Source organism: Chiloscyllium plagiosum, unplaced genomic scaffold (genome assembly GCF_037043375.1).
Source record: "Chiloscyllium plagiosum isolate Xiang-an unplaced genomic scaffold, Cpla_swu_hap1 HiC_scaffold_1, whole genome shotgun sequence".
Classification (NCBI taxonomy): Eukaryota; Metazoa; Chordata; class Chondrichthyes; order Orectolobiformes; family Hemiscylliidae; genus Chiloscyllium; species Chiloscyllium plagiosum.
In genome coordinates, this window is record NW_028270139.1 from 134,276,408 (window position 1) to 134,293,084 (window position 16,677).

The 16,677-nt window shown below is 40.4% G+C and overlaps 1 protein-coding gene across 1 annotated transcript in view; it reads left to right on the plus strand.

Annotated features, from left to right (window-relative positions):
* The window catches only part of loxhd1a (lipoxygenase homology PLAT domains 1a), a 224,162-nt gene that overhangs the window by 25,870 nt on the left and 181,615 nt on the right, over positions 1–16,677 (plus strand). The window contains exon 6 of the mRNA XM_088000471.1: positions 15,883–16,056. Coding sequence (XP_087856597.1) covers positions 15,883–16,056 — 174 coding nt within the window. The remainder of the gene's footprint in view (positions 1–15,882; positions 16,057–16,677) is intronic.

Sequence of the window (16,677 nt, forward strand, 5' to 3'; positions counted from 1 at the left end):
AGGCAGGAAATCTGCTTGACTTCTATTGAAACGGATACCTTCAGGCTGATTTAAATTTGACATATCTAAGCCTTTTTCCAATGTATCTGTTTTAGGACTGTTCTGTGCCATTTCCGCTCCAGAGGTTTCCTCTTGTTTGACTTCTTCAAGAATATGCAGCTGGAAATCACTTAGCTGTTCTCTAGAATTCCTGATGTTTCCCTTCCTCAGGTTTATACTCCCTTTAGTTGTGTCATCTGTAGAACTATCCATATTTGTTGTTCTCACACTTTCTCTAGATCTCTCTGGTCCTAAAGTAACATTACTGCCCTGAAGACTGGCTCCTGTAAATTGCCGCAGATTTGACCTCTTCAGATCTTCATCAGAGCTCCATATAACTGATATTGTACCGAGACTACTTCGAGAACTACTCCCTGCCTTTGAGCCAGCTGTAAGAAATTGTGCAGATTTGTATATGGTAAAACTCTTATACTGTCTGAGCTCAGTGTGACTCATCTGAGGTGTGCTGACTTCACCAGCATCTTTAAGCGCAACATTCACATAGGTTTGACTGATGCTGGCCATTAATGGATACATGCGATCCAACATCTTCAAGTTATGTCCAGATGTAATATCCTTCAGATTTTCTTCATGGCCCCCAACTATTTTGTCTTGGTTGACTTCTGCTATATCAGGCAGGTTTGATAGATTTAATTGTTGTATAGAACTCAGATGGGATCTAATTCGTGTGAGGTGCTCTTCAGAATTGGAAGTGAAGGGCCTTCCCTGATATTTATTTGCTGTGGGACTATTAAGAATTAGCATTCTCAAGTCAGCACTGCGTTTACCTGTGACACTTGTTGATGAATCCACACTTGATTTCTTCATATCACCAGTAGACTTTTCTGCTATTAATGTGGTAACACTACCTTGATGAACAGATTTGCCTCTTTTCAGATTTGACGTTTTTACTTCAGTGTCAGAACTCCAATCATATGTATCAGCATCAAGGCTTGCTTCAAAAACAGTTGCAACAGATATTATACTCTCTTTATGATAATCGAGTGCTATCAAACTCTCTTTAGGTATGAATTTTGTATAACTCTCATTGAGTTTGGTATCTATCTGATTTCTCTGAGACATGTTTAATAAACGTGTAAGATTGACATCAGCATGACTCGCTTTGAGACTGATAGATTCCATTAAAGTAAAAAATGACATTTCTGAGCTAGACTGATCTTGTATCAAATTCTCATGTGGCCCGTCAATTACAGAAATGGAACGTTTTTTGACTGCTGCTCTACCATCTTTGTATGAATTTTCTAGTTGCTGCCCAGAATTTCTATGCAAACTAATTGTCCTAAAACTCTCTTCAAAGTTCACGACCGAAGGATACCTCTGATCTTTTCTTTGTGAGGAATTATTAGGATCAAATCTTCCCAAAACATTACTTCTGTTAGGAATGGTATCTATCGAAGTAATCAGCAAGGATTGTTTCTTGTCTTCTCTAGAAGTCCTTTCTGATGTTATTGTAACAGCACTCTGCTGATGGCTGACTGCTCCAAGGTCATTCTGACTTGACTTTTTCAGTTCTTTGTCAGAGTGCTGCTGAGATGTCATTGAAGCAATATTTTCAGCAGAAATCTCAAATGGTATTTGTCCTTGAGCACTAACCTCAAGTTTTGATGTCATAGAACTCTTTTGAGACATTAATTTTCCATTATTCTGATCAAGTTTGACATCTGTGTAACTTCTCTGAGATGTGTTTACTTTAGAAATACGTGTAAGGTTGATATCTGCTTGACTCCGTTTGAGGCCAGTATCTTCATCAGTATTCAAAACTGATGAACTGGAGTCAAACGTAGACAAAATCTCTTCAGGATTCTTCTGCAGTTTCTCTGTTTCCAAACCAAGCAGCGTGGACCTGTTAAGTAGCTGTGCAGAACTCCGACCGGATCTAACTGTTGTAAGACGATCTTCAGAACTGATATGCAAAGAACTCCCTTGATACTTTCCTTCATTATGACTATTAATGTTTAGTTTTCCCATGTCTATACTTCCCGCTGGTGTAAAATCCACAGGACTTTGTGTAATTGACGTCCTTTGATCTTCTCCAAGTGACTTTACTTGGCTTCCTGTTGCACTTGGCGTCTGTAAACTGTCTGCCAAAATTGTCTTCAGATGTGACAGCTCCACCTCTCTGTTAGAACTCCACTGAGGTGATGTTGCACCAAGGTTACTTTGAAAATCAAACACAGAAGGACTTGCTAGTAATGAGCCAGCTTGTGAATTACTTTCAGGTTTGAGTGCCTCAAAATCTTGAGATTTTAATTCTGCAGGACCTCTATGGTCTGTGATCTCAGTGTGGCTTATCTGAGAAGTGCTAGGTACAGGATTGTGTTTAAGCCTGGTATTTGTTTGACTCTGATGATGGCTAATATCTACAAGATATTTGAGATTTGACAGTGAATCATTTTCAGGTATACTATTTTGCGGATTGTCTTCAGGTTTCTCCCCTGAAATTTCCTTTTGGCTTACTTCTACATCATTAATGGTGGAATCATCTAATTGCTGTTCAGAATCCTCATGGGATTTATCTCTTGTTAAACCCTCTTCTGAATTGATTTGCAAAGGACACGCCTGATATGTTCTTGCTATGAGACTATTAGGATCAGACTCTCCTAAGTCTGCAGTGTCGTTAAGTGTGGTATTTACAGAACTATTAGTAGTTGATTTAATCAAATCCCCAGATAATGTTTCTAGTGTAACTAATAATATGTTTCCCCAATGGTTGACTGCTTCAAGATTCTTCAGATTTGGCTTTTTCAGTTCTTCATCAGAACTCCTCTGAGCTGTACCTACTCCAAGCACTTGTTCAGGAACAGTTGCAGCAGGACTGCCAAACAGTGCACTATCTTTGTGTCTAACATCAGATTTGTCGACCATGAATCTTGCTTGAGGCATGAATTTTGGATTATTCTCACTGTAATTATAATCTATGTAACGCTCCTGAGGTATGTTTACTATCAGAAAATGTGTAAGATCGATTTCTGCACGACTTGCTTTCAGGTGGATAACTTCAGGAATATTCAATATTGATGTGCTTGGTAGATCTTCAGAAATATCTTTGCCCAAGTTCCCCTCTGCTTCATCTGAATCCTGTTCGTTGGCTTCTCCTACATTATTAATGGATAAAATGGCAAACTGATATCCAAAATTTCCATAGGATCTAAATATCTCAAGATCTTCTTCAAAATTAACTTCCGCAAGTCTTCTCTTGTAATATCTTGCTAAGAAACTATTAGGATCAAGCTCTTCCAAGTTGTTACCCAAGTCAGAATTGTCATTTATAAAAATAATTACTATGGATGCTCTCCTACCTTCTTCAGAAGTCCCTTCTTGGGTTCCTGTAACATTACTCTGCTGATGACTGCCTGCTTTGAGGCTGCTTTGATTTGGTTTTCTCTGTTCTTCATCATTATGCCACTGAGGTGTCAATGAATTAAAGCTTCTTTCAGAAGAATTTAATGTGGGACTCCCAAGTGGCGTCTCTGCCACAATATTGATATGAATTGTCTGAAGTGTCTCCAGTGCAGAAACCTCTTCCTGTGTTTTATTTACTGTACCATTCAGCCTCTTTGCGGAATTCTCAAAGGATCCAACTGTTGAAATGTTTTCTTTGGTAATAATCACTGAGAAAGGACTGCCCTGAAATTTCCCTGCTTCAAAACCAGTAATGTTTGAGTTCATTAGGTTTATACTCTCCTTAGGTCTCTCCAGTATATTTACAAAGCTGTCCATATTTGGTAAACTCATATCTTCTTTAGGAATTGTTGCTGGTTTTATTGGAAGAGCATTATCCTTATTTAGTTCTTTATCTGAACTCCATTGAGGTATGGCTGCACTAGTACTTCTTTCAGAAGTAGGTGCAGGAGCACTGTTGATTGCTATGTTTCCTTTAGGATTAGTTTCAGGTTTGTGTTCAGTTGAAGCCTGTTGAGGGATCAAGTTTGTAGGACTTACATTGTTCCTCATTGTTATGTCACTTCTTTGTGTTGTATTTGCTCCAGGAATGTGTTCAGGATTGATGTCCACCTCATTTTCACTGAAACTGACTTCTGTTGGATTACTCAAACCTGATTTATCTGAGTCATCATTAGGTATATCTTCTATCATATTCCCCTGAGGTTTCTGCACATTGACAGTATCATCTTGTTGAAGTTCATCTATACCATGTATGTTTGAATTGTTGAGTTGCATTCCAGAATTCTCAAGAGATCTAATTGTTTTATGGCCTTCCTCAGAACTGACTTCCAAAAGACTATCCTGAGATGTTCTTGCTAAAGGACTGTTCAGCACTATTTTTCTCATTTCTGAACTTCCTTGAGGTGTCACATCTATAGAACTAATCACACTTGAATTGTTTAAACCACCATCAGTTTTATCCATTGTTATAGTATTGTCACTATCTTGATCAATGGCTGCTGCCAGAAAATCCTTCAGATTTAACTTCTTTAGTTCTTCAGCAGAACCCCACTGAGGTGTATCTGCAGCAAGACCTCTTTCAGTAGTAGGCAAACCAGGATTCTGAAGTGATGTGTCACCTAAAGGATTAACTTCAGGTTTGAGTGCCTTAGGACTCAAATCTTGCTTATGAAATTTATCTGATGTTCCTAAAGTAACACTCCCTTGTTGATTACCTGTTGCAAGATTGGGCAGAATTAATATACTTTGGTTTTCACTAGAAATTGATTCAGCAGTGACTGCACTCAGGCTACTCTGAGAATTGAATTCAGAAAGACTCCCTGATAATGTGCTTGCATTAGCACTGTCTTCAGGTTTCATTGTTACAAGATACTCTTGCAGCTCGAGTGTGTTAGGAATCTTTTGATTACTGTCCTCTGTGTGACACATTGGAGGTGTGTTTGCTGCAGGTGTATCTTTAAGATTGATGTCGGTTTGACTCTGATTGAAACTAGTATCGACAGAATGATTTAGGTTTGGTATCTCTGAGTCATTTCCAGTTGTAACATCCATAGAACTCAAAATGCAATGTTTATTTTGGTTGTCTTCTTCCATACCATATACGTTTGAGTTGTTTGCTTGCTGTGGACAATTTAAAAGTGATTTAACCTTTGCAGGATTCTCTTCCAAATTGGCTTCAAAAGAACTTGCCTGATGATTTCTTGCCACAGCATTGCTTTTAGGTGTGATTATTATTTGAGGCTTAGATTTGTTAGGAGTTTGATGGAGTTTTATAGTGATGTTCAGATTCTTTCCAGACTTCCCAAGTGGTACAAGTGTCCTGTTAATTCCTACAAAGTTTCCTGAACAACTGTTGGCTACAGAGCTGTTAAGATTTAAGTTCTTTTGGTATTGTACTGCACTCTCATTGAATGCAGCAATGTTAACCTTCCCATAATGGGCATCTACCGGAAGGTTATTTGACTGCAGTTCTTCTCCAGAGCCCTTGACTGTTACAGCAGCATCACTGACTTGAGAAACAACTGTGGAAGAAGTATCAAGGTTTGATTTACTTGCAATTTTTTCATGGCACAAAGAGAATGTGGTTCCTGCAGGATTCTCTTCTGGTCTCACTTCAGTAAGACAGTTTTCCTGATTGACTTTTTCAGGAGTCTGTATATGCTTCTTTCTGATGGCTTCTTTTGGCCATACTGATAGATCATCCTGACAGATAGTGGCTGTCTCTTCATTTGCCAAATTTGGCATTTCAAGATCTTCAGTGCATTCCTGACATCTGAAAATTGTGAAATCTCTTTCAGAAGTGATGTCTAAGAAGCTCCCATGTGAGGTACCAGAGTCAGGTTTTATGAAGTTTGATGTCTGGCCTTTTCTTGAATTATTTTGAAGACCTAATGCTATAGCACTTTGCTGAGGTTTAACCTTTATAGGACTGTTGCAAAGTCCAATTGTTATAGGGTATCTTATAGTGTTTTCTAATGGGGCTTCTTCAGAACATTTTACATATGGCTCTAATATAGAATTGTCATGGGAACTAGGTGGTAAAGTACTAACAGTTGGTCTTAAATTTGTAGGGTTTACACATGGTTTGACTGGTTGAGGATTCCCGTTAATTCTACCTGGTGGTTTGCTCATCACATTTAGCTCTAGTTCCTCTGTAAGATTCTGTTTTGGTCGGATCTTTAGAAAATTTTCTTCAGTAGTTGCTTCTGATGGGAGAATGACTTGTATAGAAATATTGATAGTTGCCTTTGAGCTCTCTTCAGGATTCCCCATGGTAGTGACTGGAACTGTCCCCTGGGGTGTGAATGCCACATGACTGCCAGTGGGCCTAACTTGTGAAGACTGTTCATTGTCCTGGATCTTGACTGCACTCTCAGCAGGTATGATAATTGTACCACTGCTTGGAGCTCTACATTTGAAAAGATTTCCTTCAGGATTCACTTCCACAGGAATGTTATGGCATCTTATTGCTTTTTTATGGTCATTCATTTTAATGACATTATGTAACTTTTCTATGTCTTTTAGGTCATTGACTACATTAATTCCTTCAGAATTAACTTCTGCAGGACTTTGGAGCTGTCTAACTTCTAGAGGGTTATAGGGTATTTTTGTTATATTTAAATTTTCTTCAGAACTGGTTGTACTGGCAAGATACTGTGTACATTTGACTTCTGACCGTTTCCGCTGAAGATTTTCATTTACACTGAGGTAATTTACAGCACTTCTTTCAGGTATGACTTTCACAGCATTCCCCTGAGGTATATCAGAGACAATGTTTCCCTGAGACTTAATTTCTGCAAGACTCCCACATGGTCTCATTAGCACAAGATTGTCTAGATTTGAATTATTCAGATCATCACTGAAAATGTCTTCATATCGTACTGTGGTCAGCCTGTTACAGGATCCAACTGTCATGGGACTTGCACAAGTCCCAAGCTGTGAAGAATTTATCATAGTCCCGAGGCCTTCAGAACTGCAACTGGGTTGGATGTCTGCAGAACCGTGCAACTCTACATATTCCAGCTCATTCTCAGAGATTACATGTGAGACATCAGGTACAGGATTTCTATGGATCCAAGAATCTATATAACAAATGAAGTTTGGCTCTTGCAGGTTATTTTCAGGAATCTTTTGATATGTTAAAGTTTCCAGACTCTCATCAAGTCTCACATCTGGATCAACTCCTACAAGACTAAGTGGATGTTTTATTTGATTTTCCCAATCTGAAATCTCCAAGTCTTCTCCAATGCAATCCTCATGCAACACTGTACGACAATGGTTGTGAGGTCTGATTTCTGCAGGACCATTGTAGGATTTGCATGATAGAGTAGTTTCATCGTCTTCTATTGGTAAAGAATTCATAATAGATTGAACATCCACAAGATTTCCTTGAAATTCATTTGTTAAAGAATTACATAATTTTAAATTTTCTTTGCCATACTTTGGTCTCAAGTGATATTGCAGATCTATGGGAATCTCTTGAGTTTCAGTTGCTGCTGAGTCAGTGTCTCTCATTAATTCCATTGAAGGATATTCTTGGTTTGTCAGTGCAAAGCCTTGAGCTTTGACTTCCTTAGGTTGTATTTCAGTCCTGATTTCTGTTGGACTGTGATGGAATCTGACACCTGTTGAGACATCTATGCATGACTTCCTTAAGTGGTATTTGGTGTTCATGAAAGGCCTGACAGTTACAGGGCTGTTTTCAGAAGCAATGTTTGAAAGACTATTTTCACATTTTACTACTAGAGGGTCAGTCTGAGTCAGAGTTTCTGTAGTTCTCCAGTGGTATTCAGTTTTTGCAAGTCTCCCTTGGGTGTTCATTGCCTCTGGAGTATCTATGTTTAAATGGTGCAGCTCTTCTTGATGAGGCAATGATGTGAGACTGCAAGGGGGGCTGTCCATTGCAAAGCAGTACAGATTTGACATCTGTATATCATACTCCAGATATTGTTCTGGTTTCACTGCTAGAAAAGTCTCTCCAGAAAAGTGTGCTTCAGACTCATCTTCTGGTTTCTTGTCTGTTGACCTCCCATAGAACTCAACCTCAGATGGACTCTGTATCTTTGATGTCATCTGATCTTCACTAAAACTTCTAGGTAACAGGTCTAACATAGGGTAACAAAATGATCTAATTACTGCAGGGCTACCTATGATTGACTCATTATTTTCCAGATTGTACAGAAGCCTACCTTCTCTGTTAACATCCTGAGAGTCACAGTTTCCAAGCCCCCACTGAGAATTTACTACAGGAAGAAAGAGATTGGAATTGACTTCTTCAGGAGTGCTCACATACAGGTTCTTCAGGTCTTTAGAACACTTTTCTGGACTGAGCATGAATTCACTTCCCTGAGGCTTGACGGCTGCATAAGTACTGAGATCTAAATTCTTCACATCTTCTTCTGGACTCCAATGTGATTTGACAGTTGTGATGCCAATTTTAGTTTTGGCTGATTCTGCTCTAATTTCAGACCTAGCTGCTATATGATCCTCATTAAGTTCAATTCTAAAGGGCCTCTCATAATAATTCATTGCCACAGAGCTGTCTAGAGTTTGAACCCTCATGACTTCTCCAAAGTTTTCTGCATACTCAACTGCCAGAGAATTACTGTGGGACTTTTCTCCTGCAATACTCTTCTTGGATTTGATTGTCATGGAATGATCCAAAATTCCCATCTTCAAATCCTCATCCTGATTCCAATGAACTGTAGGACATCTCTGAGGTTTAACTGTTAGGAGGTTTCTTTCAGGTTTCACTTTGACTGAATTCCAAGGAAACTTTTCTTCTGTAAGAATTCCATATGGACTTATTTCTATTGGACACCAGTGGGACGTTGTTTCCATTGGACTTCCATTAAATCTCGTTTCCATTGAACTTTCTTTGGATCTACTTTCTTTTGTACAGCATGGGGGCTTTATTTCAACTGGACTTTCATTGAGTATTGCTTCTGTTGAGCTTCCATGGGGCCTTGTTTCTATTGAACTTTCATTGAACCTTGTTTCTATTGAGCTTCCATGGGGCCTTGTTTCTATTGGGTACCAGTAAGGCATTGAGTGTGTTGGAATTTTATGGCATCTTGTTCCTATTGGGCACCAATGGTGCCTTGCTTCTATTGAATTTCTATTGAATCCTGATTCTATTGAGTTTTCATGAAGTCTTGTTTCTATTGGGCACCAGTGAGGTCTTGTCTCTATTGGACTTTCATGGCATCTTGTTTCGATTGAACCTCCATGGCATCTTGTTTCTATTGGACACCTTGTTTCTATCGATCCTGCATGGGATCTTGTTCCTACTGGACAGCAGTGAGGCCTTGTACCTAATGAACTTTCATGGAACCTCATTCCTGTAGATCTTCCACAGGATCCTGTTTCTACTGGAAACCAGCAGGACCTTGTTTCTGTTGCATTCCCATTGAACCTTGTTTGTAGTGAACTTTCATAGCGCTCTGTTTCTATTGGGCAACATTGGAAGCTTATGTCTCTTGAATTTATTTGGGGCCTGACTTCACCTGACTGCCCATTAGGCCTGAATTCAATTGGACTCTCATTGTGGCTAATTTGTCTGCTATTGTGCCTGGTTCCCTTTGGACTTCCATGGTTCATGACTACTTCAGACTTCACAATATCTTGCTTCTATAGATTTTCCAAGAGGTGTGACTGATGATGTTCAGATTTGAGTTCTTCAGCATTTGCAGTGTTTTCCACTTGAATTCTTCAAGTTTTACTGGGGTATGACTGTAGGAATATTATTCAGATTTGACTCCATGATATCTTTTTCTGAACTCCCATTGAGAGTTTCTGAGGTTCACTGAGGCTTGACTTCCAGGGTAAAAAAATTGATCTTGACTCATTTGATATTGCCATGAAAATCGACTGCCACAAAGCATTGTAGATTTAAGCAGGAGAAAACACCTATGATTCATATGGGAAAGCCATGGAGTCAAACTTGTTCAAATCTTCTTCAGAACTTCTGTTAGTCTAATGTTTCCATGATTTCTTTAGATCAAATCTGTAGATGCAAACTCAAATCAGATGAAACTGAGATTTTTGGGTAGCAAACTCAGCTTTTTATAGCCCCTCCCATCTCAATTGTGACAGGAGTGAGAACACAGTTGCTATGGTTATATGATAATTAAATCCTATAGCTTTATCAGGGTCATCTTGAATGGATAGAGTACAAAATACAATGAGGAATAACCTCTAGAGGAAGATTCATCAAGTTTCAGACAGGAGGTGACTGTTTTAAGGGAAACATAATCAAATATTCCTGTTGTATAGAATCTGTAACACACACAAATCATTACTGTACTAACACGTAGAGTTAGAAATGTATTAGCGAGACAGACTTGCTGTGCAACAAACATTAGGAATCGACACTTACAACTTAACAGCGCTCATCTCAACTAGTGAGAAGGGCCGGGTTATATACAAAGGAAGATGGTTGTGTTTTTCGAAAGTCAATCATCTCAGCTCCAGGGCATCACTGCAGGAGTTCCTCACGATAGTGTCCTACACCAAACCATCTTTAGTAGTTTTATTAATTATATTCCGTCTATCATAATGCTGAAAGTGAACATGTTGGCCAATGATTTCACAATATTCACCTTTATTCACAATTCCTCAGATACTGTGTTCTTATGCAGCAAGGCCTGGACAATATGGTAAATGGTAAGCAATAGTCACAAGACACAACTGACAGGCAATAACCACCTCCAACAGGGGAGAATCTAACCATCACGTTATACAATCATAGAGATGTACAGCGTGAAAACAGACCCTTCAATCCAACTCGTCCATACCAACGAGATATCCTAAATTAATCTAGTAACATTTGCTAGCATTTGGCCCCTATCCCTCTGAACCCTTCCTATTCATATACCCATTCAGATACCTTTAAATGTTGTCATTATACTATTTTTGCTGGCATTTCATCCCATACACACAACACTCTCTGTGAGAAAAAGTCTTGTTGTTCAATTACATTACCATCACTGAATCCTCTACTATCAACATTCTAGGGGTTACCATTGACCAGAAGTTGAACTGGACTAGCCACATAAATCCTGTGACTACAAGAGTAGGTGAGAATCTAGGAATTCTGCAGGGAGCAAGTCACCTCCTGACTCAACAAAGTCGTCATGAGGAATGTCAGATCAGCCATGATCTTATTCAATGGTGCAGCTGAGTTGAGGGGCCAAATAACTTACTTCTAATTGTCTAACCAATTGATTAGAGGAAAATATGTGTTTGGCTGTGTTGTGGTCATTGTTCCTGACTGCTTGACTCTGTGCCTGGTGTTCTTAGAGATCAAGCACATGTTATCTGCCAACATCCTTAAGGCTTTAGAGAAAAGTGGCCACCACAGGCCTGGGATGCGGTATTACCCCTTCCAGCACCATTTTAGTTTAGCCCCTCCCTCTTTCCCTACCCTTCCTTCATTTTATAGCCCTTGGACGACAGTGCTTGTAATTTGTTGCTTATTTTAATTAGTTATTAGATGATTTGGTGCAAAGAAAACCGTGTCATTCCACAAGCAAGAGTGTATTATCTCCCGCTCAAACACTATTTTGATAACGATCGTCTTTGTTTCACCTGGTTTTTGGCTGTTGGTGTTTGGCCCTTGTTTTATATTTGTTATTTGGTGATTGAGTTTATTTTGAATAAAAGGAGGTGCATCCTTTCCCATTGAAGGGTTGGCCACTGGACAGGAAAAGGAGCCAGAAGTGAAAGGTGAATAATAAACTACAGATTTTCAGTAAATCTGAAGTTTTCACTGTCCAATCAAACATACACACATTAAACTCCTCACCAGGCTTTCCATTTACTTTGTGAATTCTCAAACTTTTTAAATCCTGTGCTACAAGACATGAATGGTATGTGGAAGAAAGCCAAACGTTATCTCCCATTTAAAATGGATATCCCAACCTAACAATAGACAATAGACAATAGGTGCAGGAGTAGGCCATTCTGCCCTTCGAGCCTGCACCACCATTCAATATGATCATGGCTGATCATCCTTAATCAGTATCCTGTTCCTGCCTTATCTCCATAACCCTTGATTCCACTATCCTTGAGAGCTCTATCCAACTCTTTCTTAAATGTGTCCAGAGACTGGGCCCCCACTGCCCTCTGGGGCAGAGCATTCCACACAGCCACCACTCTCTGGGTGAAGAAGTTTCTCCTCATCTCTGTCCTAAATGGTCTACCCTGTATTTTTAAGCTGTGTCCTCTGATTCGGGGCACTGTTTAGTAGAGGAATAAGATGATGTTATTTTCTGGGTCTGTAGATTGTGAAGGAGCAGAAATAGCCCTTAGTAGAGTGACATGTGCTTGTTGTCAGATGTGGGAGTTTAAAGAGAGTTTAAGGGTTATTGCGGATTATATCTGCAATAAATGCTGTTGGTTGAGAATCTTATCAGATCGAATGGATAGGTTGCAGACACAGTTAGAAGCAATGAGGAATTTGCATCAGCAACAATATGTGATTGATGGCAGTTATAGGAAGAGGGGAAGTCTCAGATACAGTCACATAGGTGGGTTAACTCCAGGAAAGGTAGAGAGGTCGGCACCTAGTGCAGGTGTGTTGTGGCTATACCCATTTCAAACAGGTATACTGTTTTGGAAAATAAAGGAGGTGGTGGATTCTCAGGGGAATATAGCACGAACAGCCAAGTTTCTGGTATTGAGACTGGCTCTAATGCAACAAATGGTATGTTGGGGTCCAAGAGATCAATTGTGTTAGGGGATTCTCTAGTCCAAGGTACTTTTCTGTGGCCAGCAGCGAAAAATCAGAATGGTGTGTTGCTTCCCTGGTGCCAGGATCAAGGATGTCTCAGAGAGGGTGCAGAATGTTCTCACGGGGGAGAGGGGCCAGCAAGAGGTCATTGTCCACATTGGAACCAATGACATAGGAAGGGAAAAGGTTGAGATTCTGAAGGGAGATTACAGAGAGTTAGGCAGGAATTTAAAAAGGAGGTCTTTGAGATTAGTAATATCTGGAATACTCACGGTGCTATGAGCTAGTGAGGGTAGGAATAGAAGATAGTGCAGATGAATGCATGGCTGAGGAGCTGGTGTATGGGAGAAGGAATCACATTTTTGGATCATTGAAATCTCTTGGGGTAGAAATGATCTGTACAAGAAGGATGGATTGCACCTAAATTGGAAGGGGAGTAATATACTGACAGGGAAATTTGCTAGAGCTGCTCGGGAGGCTTTAAGCTAGTGGGGGGGAGGTGGGACCCAGGGAGATTGTGAGGAAAGAGATCAATCTGAGACTGTTGAGAACAGAAGTGAGTCAAACAGTCAGGGCAGATAGGGACAAGGTAGGATTAATAAACTGCATTTATTTCAATGAAAGGGCCTAACAGGGAAGGCAGATGAACTCAGGGCATGGTTAGGAACATGGGACTGGGATATCATAGCAATGACAGAAACATGGCTCAGGGATGGGCAGGACTGGCAGCTTAATGTTCCAGGATACAAATACTACAGGAAGAATTGAAAGGGAGGCAAGAGAGGAGGGGGTGTGGCGTTTTTGATAAGAGATAGCATTACAGCTGTATTGAAGGATGATATTCCTGGAAATATATCCAGGGAAGTTATTTGGGTGGAACTGAGAAATAAGAAAGGGATGATCACCTTATTGGGATTGTATTATAGACCCCCTAATAGTCAGAGGGAAATTGAGAAACAAACTTGTAAGGAGATCTCAGCTATCTGTAAGAATAATAGGGTGGTTATGGTAGGAGATTTTAACTTTCGGAACATAGACTGGGACTGCCATAGTGTTAAAGGTTTAGATGGAGAGGAATTTGTTAAGTGTGTACAAGAAAATTTTCTGATTCAGTATGTGGATGTACCTACTAGAGAAGGTGCAAAACTTGACTACTGTTAAGGCAGGGTGGGTGACTGAAGTGTCAGTGGGAGAGCACTTTGGGGCCAGTGACCATAATTCCATTAGATTTAAAATAGTGATGGAAAAGGATAGACCAGATCTAAAAGTTGAAGTTCTAAATTGGAGAAAGGCTAATTTTGATGGTATTAGGCAAGAACTTTCAAAAGCTGATTGGGGGCAGATGTTCGCAGGTAAAGGGACAGCTGGAAAATGGGAAGCCTTCAGAAATGAGATAGCAAGAATCCAGAGAAAGTATATTCCTGTTAGGGTGAAAGGAAAGGCTGGTAGGTATAGGGAATGCTGGATGACAAAAGAAATTGAGGGTTTGGTTAAGAAAAAGAAGGAAGCATATGTAGATAGATCGAGTGAATCCTTAGAAGAGTATATAGGCAGTTGGAGTATACTTAAGAGGGAAATCAGGAGGGCAAAAAGAGGACATGAGATCGCTTTGGCAAATAGAATTAAGGAGAATCCAAAGGGTTTTCACAAAGGGTGGTGGTGGAGGGTTGTATTTCAGACTGGAGGCCTGTGATCAGTGGAGTGCCACAAGATTCGGTGCTGGGTCCACTACTTTTTGTCATTTACATAAATGATTTGGATGTGAGCATAAGAGGTACAGTTAGTAAGTTTGCAGATGACACCAAAATTGGGAGGTGTAATGGACAGTGAAGAAGGTTACCTCAGATTACCTCAGGCGACTAACTGTGTGGAGTTTGCATGTTCTCCCCGTGTCTGCGTGGGTTTCCTCCGGGTGCTCCGGTTTCCTCCCACCATCCAAAGATGTGCAGGGTCAGGTGAATTGGCCATATTAAATTGCCTGTAGTGTTAGGTAAGGGGTAAATGTAGGGGTATGGGTGGGTTTCGCTTTGGTGGGTCGGTGTGGACTTGTTGGGCCGAAGGTCCTGTTTCCACACTGTAATCTAATCTAAATCTAAACATCAGGATCTTGACCAGATGGGCCAATTGGCCAAGAATTGGCAGATGGAGTTTAATTCAGATAAATGCGAGGTGCTGCATTTTGGGAAAGCAAATCTTAGCAGGACTTATACACTTAATGGTAAGGTCCTAGAGAGTGTTGCTGAACAAAGAGACCTTGGTGTGCAGGTTCATAATTCCTTGAAAGTGGAGTCACAAGGAGATAGGTTAGTGAAGAAGGTGTTTGGCATGCTGTCTTTTATTGGTCAGAGTACTGAGTACAGGAGTTGGGAGGTCATGTTGCGGCTGTACAGGACATTGGTTAGGCCACTGTTGAAATATTGTGTGCAATTCTGGTCTCCTTTCTATCGGAAAGATGTTGTGAAACTTGAAGGGGTTCAGAAAAGATTTACAAGGATGTTGCCAGGGTTGGAGGATTTGAGCTATAGGGAGATGCTGAACAGGCTGGGGCTGTTTTCCCTGGAGCTTCAGAGGGTGAGGAGTAACCTTATGGAGGTTTACAAAGTTATGATAGGATAAATAGACAAAGTATTTTCTCTGGGGTTGGGGAGTACAGAACTAGAGGGCATAGGTTTAGGGTGAGAGGAGAAAGATATAAAAGAGACCTAAGGGGCAACTTTTTCACACAGAGGGTGGCATATGTATGGAATGAGCTGCCAGAGGAAGTGGTGGAAGTGGCATCTGGATCGGTATATAGGAAGGATTTGGAGGGATATGGGCCGGGTGCTGGCAGGTGGGACTAGATTGGGTAGGGATATCTGGTCGGCATGGACGGGGTTGGACCGAAGGGTCTGTTTCCATGCTGTACATCTCTGTGACTCCATGACTCTAACCTCAGTGAGTTTGGCAACCTGAGCAGCATTAGGCCAGAGGAAAATGGCAAGGGGTTGGGAGTATGAGGAAAATAGATTCCCTCAGAAAGGAAGCTACGTGTGGCTATTCACACATGGAAAGAAGTCTCCACATACCAGTGAATGTTTGATACTGTTTAATTCTGAAAATAGTCCACAGAGGAGGAAAGAACAATACTTAAATTTTAATCTTAATGGGAATTTGGAAAATAGTTAATTGTGTTCCATCTTTGCAAGGTTTTCCTTCAAATGAAAGGATCAAAAGGAAAAATGAACAAGAAACATCTGTGCAAGACGAATGTATCAACTAAATCTCAGAAGCCTGTAGCCTTTCAATTCAGAATGGGATCATCTCACACGTTTAATGTCTATGGACCAGAAATTGGGGAACTCCAAAGCATCACTTTAGAGGTACTTCTGTAAAACAACTTTATAGAGTCATTATTATAGTCATAGGGATGTACAGCATGGAAACAGACCTTTCAGTCCAACTCGTCCATGCCGACCAGATATCCTAACTAATCCAATCACAATTGCCAGCACTTAGCCCATATCCCTCTAAACCTTTCCTATTCATGCACCCTTCCAGATGCCCTTAAATGTTGCAATTGTACCACATCCACCACTTCCTCTGTCAGCTCATTCCATGCATGCACTGCCCTTTGCGTGAAAAAGTTGCCGCTTAAATCTTTCCCTTCTCACCCTAAACCTATACCCTCTAGTTCTGGACTCCCCTGCCCCAGGGAAAAGACCTTGTCTGTTTTCCTTATCCATTCCACTTATGATATTATAAACCTCTATAAGATCACCCCTCAGCTTCCAACGCTGCAGGGAAAACATCCCCAGTCTATTCAATCTCTCTCCATAGCTCAAATTCCCCAACCCTGGTAACATCCTTGTAAATCTTTTCTGAATCCTTTCAATTTTCACAATTGGGGAGGTGGTGGCCTAGTGATATTATTGCTGGACTGTTAACGCAGAGACCCAAGTAATGTTCGAGGCACTTATGTTTTAATCCTGCCACGGTGGAAT